Source organism: Papaver somniferum, unplaced genomic scaffold (genome assembly GCF_003573695.1).
Source record: "Papaver somniferum cultivar HN1 unplaced genomic scaffold, ASM357369v1 unplaced-scaffold_137, whole genome shotgun sequence".
In the NCBI taxonomy this organism is placed as follows: domain Eukaryota; kingdom Viridiplantae; phylum Streptophyta; class Magnoliopsida; order Ranunculales; family Papaveraceae; genus Papaver; species Papaver somniferum.
Window position 1 is genome coordinate 18,670,793 of NW_020622934.1, and position 4,161 is coordinate 18,674,953.

Consider the following 4,161-nt stretch of genomic DNA (forward strand, 5'->3'; position numbering starts at 1 on the left):
AAATGAAGTTCACAAAGTAAAAACTATATCAGAAAAAAAAATGTACATGAATCCGAATAATGATCTTTGCGTTTTCATTTGTAATGAAAGGAGCTTGTATGTATTACAAAAATGATTTTATAAAAGTGTCTACGCAAAATAACTGCATATATGATATCTCTAGCTGACATCAGAATACATCTCTATAAAGATCCACGAAACACAAATAGTTTCTGGCCTAGCTAGCCCAAACAGAAAATATTATACCGAACCTGCTCATTTTCAGTTCAAAGATTGTATATGAACTGACATTGATCTGGGATCAAGCTCCCAACAGCCACGCAACTCGTCGTAGCTTGCTTCGTTCAACATGAAAGAAGGAACTTGATGAGAGAATCTATATAATTCAACCCATGGTATAGTCGTAAAACTAAGTCCATATCTTCCTTTAGCTTTGAATATAGTCTCAAAACCGTTAGCACTTAGAAAAACAGAAACAATTATCCAACAATCATCCACTACCCCTACGATTTCAACCATGTAGTACTCACATGTCTTCAAGTCGGAGCAAAATTTACTGTACATTGCCCACACTTCCCCTACTCTTGGATAGATTGTGTACAAGCCGTTACCAGATGGTACCCCACTTAACTGATGACAAAATGAAATGGAATTATCAAAGACAACACCTTCACCAAATGCGACCTTAAATGTTCCACAGCACACTGGCATTCCCTTGTCAACCCATGAAATTACACCTTTTGGTGGATCGCATGGTTCAAGCCACTTTATAGTCAGTTTAAAAACGGGAAGATGTTTAACACTCTCTATTCGAGCATAGCTCTTGGGCAAATCATCCAATTTGCAGAACAGAGCCCATATCTGACCAGTCCTGAGCTTCTCAGAGGATCGGTCGTTGTCAAAGTTGCAAAATACCGTGGCTGGTATTTTAGACATCTTCAGATGAGCAGGTGAAGAGAGGATTTGCTCATTCACACTGCTAGGTATGTCATCCACACCATTTAGACTCATCTTCTTAGCATTAGCAGTGGCGTTGTTACTTCCAAGAGTGGCACCATCACAAGTTATTACGCGGTCTGATACAGTGGCAGCCTTACTCTTATCCAGAGGTTGATCAGAAGCTCCAAACGATAGCTCAGAAGATCGCTGATCTTTCAAATTGCGAAATTCTGTCTCTGGTATTTCAGACATCTTTAAGTGAGCAGGTAGAGTGGGGATTCCGATTTGTTCATTCACACTGCCAGGTACGGCATCCACACCATCTAGACTCATCTCCTTAGCGGGAGCAGCTGCGTCTTTACTACCAAAAGTGGAACCATCACAACGGTTCATGCCGTCTGATACACTGGCAGTCTTGCTTTTACCCAGAGGTAAACCAGAAGCTCCTTCAGCTCGCCTCCTATGAAAAACATCTGCAAACCTTGTAGGTGAGTTGCCTCCTGTTGATTTTCTTCCTCCATCCGTGGTGCTCTGGTCCTCCAAAATTTTTCTCTTCTTTGACTTTTGGGACCTTTTTTTCATTTCACAATGGTCCAAATGAGAAGGTTTTAGGTGTCTTTGCTCAGCAATAATGTCAGGGTTGGTTCCCACACCATTAGAATCCATCTCCTTAGTAGTATCCGGGTCCAAAATTGCAGTCTCTTTGCAATAAATGGAGGTATCTAAATAGGATAGAGAAACAGGCATCGCATCCAGGTCCAGCTTCCAACATCCACGCAATGTTCCTTCCTTTTCATCAGTCAAACGGAATGCAGGCATTTGGTGAGAGAATCTAAGTAAGTCTCGGCGTGATATCTCCAGTATGGATCCACGCCCTGCTTTTCTCTGAACCTTGAATACCGTCGCACAACCAAAAACCAACACCTTGATTGTACCTTGTCAACTTTGCCTATTTCATACTGGCACGTTTGGAGGTCAGAAGAAGACAATTTGAACTGAACTCTCTGAATATTGCCCAGACTTCGCCTTTCCTTGGATAGATTTCGTACTTGTTTCTCGTCCTAGCAACCGCTCCTTTCGCAAGATGAGAGAAACGAGCAGTTTCATAAAACTCCATTGTCTCACCACTAGAAAAAATTCCACAGCATGTGGGCATTTTATTGTCAAGCCACTGGATCACACCCTTTGGTGGGGTGCATGCTTCAAGCCATTGAATGTGCACTTTGAACTTTGGGTATGATTCAACCTTGTTTATCCGAGCATAGTACTTGGGCAAGCTGTGCAACTCGTCATACAGAGCCCATACCTGATCAGTTTGAAATTTGTCATGAGATTTGTCGACGCCAAAGACATAAAATTCGGACTCTGGATCTTCACAAGGCTTTGTAGTCGAAGAAGGTACTGAAGTAGGAATGCGCTCAGCAACAACGACATTGTCTGGAACTTCGTGAAGGATACTCGGAAGGGAAGCAGGATCAAGCTCAAAATAACCTTCAGGGACATCTTCACGTTCTTTACCTGTCGTTCTAAATGATGGAACCATTTGCGAGAATCTGAGAAGTTCATCAGACGGTATCTGGATTATAGCCATGCTATCGTTCATGGTAACCGGCTTGAACAAGCACACAAAACCTCTTATCTTGACCAGGTAGGCAACTGAAATCCCCGTATCCTGGGTATAATCTGACAGGACCTCCACAAATTCATACTCGTTCGGCCGGTGGTTGTTCGAGTCAGAGTTCCAAGTGGTGTTCCATAATGCCCAAATTTCACCTTTCCTAAGATAGATCTTATAAGTATTTCTACCATCTTTCTCGCAAACAATCCTATGAGAAAATGCACCTATAACTTCAAGGGTATCAGTATCACCATGTTCAAATTTCCCACAAGCAATAGGCAACTCACTAGTGTCGCAAGCTGTCTCATCTCGGTCATCTGAAACAAAGTCTAACCAAATGATCTTCACCTCAAAAGGTGTATAAACCTTTCTGATAAGAGCATAGAGTCTGGGCATTGCATCTAAATCGTCATGAATGGCCCATATCTGATCAGCTGCTAAACATTCTTCGGTCCTATCCCTGTCGAAGTCATAAAACTCTGGATCGGCAAGTTCAATGATTCTAGAATCTGTTTCAGGTCCTTGTTCACCGAGGTCATCATCATCTGCTGCTACTTCCTTTGCATTCTTATTGCATCTGTCAGCCTTTTCATCTTGCGGATTGATATTTTCTTGCAACCCCACAGTACGAGAGTGAAACCTGTCATAGTCATTACAAATTCCTGCGGAAGTTCCTTGTGCATTTCCTTGGCCATTAGAGAACCTTGGTGCGAACCCTGGAGGGGGCTGCATCCGTAATTCATTTTCTTGTTTAATTCTATGAACATCCATGGTTGTGATCAAGTACCTGCAAATATTTCAAACTCAATTTTCACCCAAAAGACACCTAGAAAAATGACCGAACCATCAACAATACTACTTAATTAGTGAAAATCCTTCAAACCCAAAACACCTAGAACAGCCAAATCAAATCTCTCCGTAGAGAGGGAAAGTAAAGGCAGTAGCAGAGAGAGAGAGAGAGAGAGAGAGAGAGGGAGAGATTTTGTTGAAGGAAGCAAGCAAGTGTCTATGAAGCAGTAGACTAGACAACTCTCAGATCACCATTTTTCAAAGCTTCTACTCATTACTATTTTTGTCTTGGAAACTGAACCGTTAATACACATAGGATGGACCGTATTTAGGGCACCACACTACCCTTTGGATAAACATTGAAGGCTGCATTTCAAGTAAACGTTGGCCAGAGTCTTTGCCTTACACTACTACTAGGGGCATTACCCCATCCCTTCGAGTAAGTACTAAGTAACTTGAAATAGGTACATACAAACCCCGAAATGAGCCTTATTCGACGGCAGTGACGTACAGTCTTGATGAAAGATTGAAATAAAACAAGTGACCCGGAGGCAAACAAATGCATCGGAGAGAGACAGAGTAGTACTAGTCCAAGTCAAGGCATTACTTAGCTGAGCATCCTTTTTCCCAATGCTACTACTACTGGCTTGTTTTGGAAACCGAACCAACTCCTTTTGAAACTTTGTCTTGTCGCTTTGGTCAAAAATTTGTCAAGTGAAATTGCAGGGGTGGCCCGGGTGGGGTGTTCGGGGGTGTGTCTGTCTCACACTGTCTGATGCTTTACGAATTCCAAGATTAAATTTATAAATTTATAA

General features: G+C 42.1%; 2 protein-coding genes across 2 annotated transcripts; both read right to left on the bottom strand.

The window, feature by feature from the left end:
* Positions 1-261: 261 nt before the first annotated feature.
* On the bottom strand, positions 262-1,758 carry LOC113334639. Its single transcript, XM_026580847.1, has one exon. It carries the CDS (start codon positions 1,756-1,758, stop codon positions 262-264), a length of 1,497 nt encoding a protein of 498 aa, XP_026436632.1.
* A 130-nt stretch (positions 1,759-1,888) lies between these two features.
* On the bottom strand, positions 1,889-3,328 carry LOC113334640. The gene has a single exon (XM_026580848.1). The coding sequence runs from the start codon at positions 3,326-3,328 to the stop codon at positions 1,889-1,891; it is 1,440 nt and encodes a 479-aa protein (XP_026436633.1).
* Positions 3,329-4,161: the final 833 nt, after the last annotated feature.

What these genes read in the sequence shown, in the direction of transcription:
- LOC113334639 (XM_026580847.1), bottom strand. Translation starts at nt 1,758, where the DNA reads ATGCCTGCATTCCGTTTGACTGATGAAAAGGAAGGAACATTGCGTGGA.
- LOC113334640 (XM_026580848.1), bottom strand. Translation starts at nt 3,328, where the DNA reads ATGGATGTTCATAGAATTAAACAAGAAAATGAATTACGGATGCAGCCC.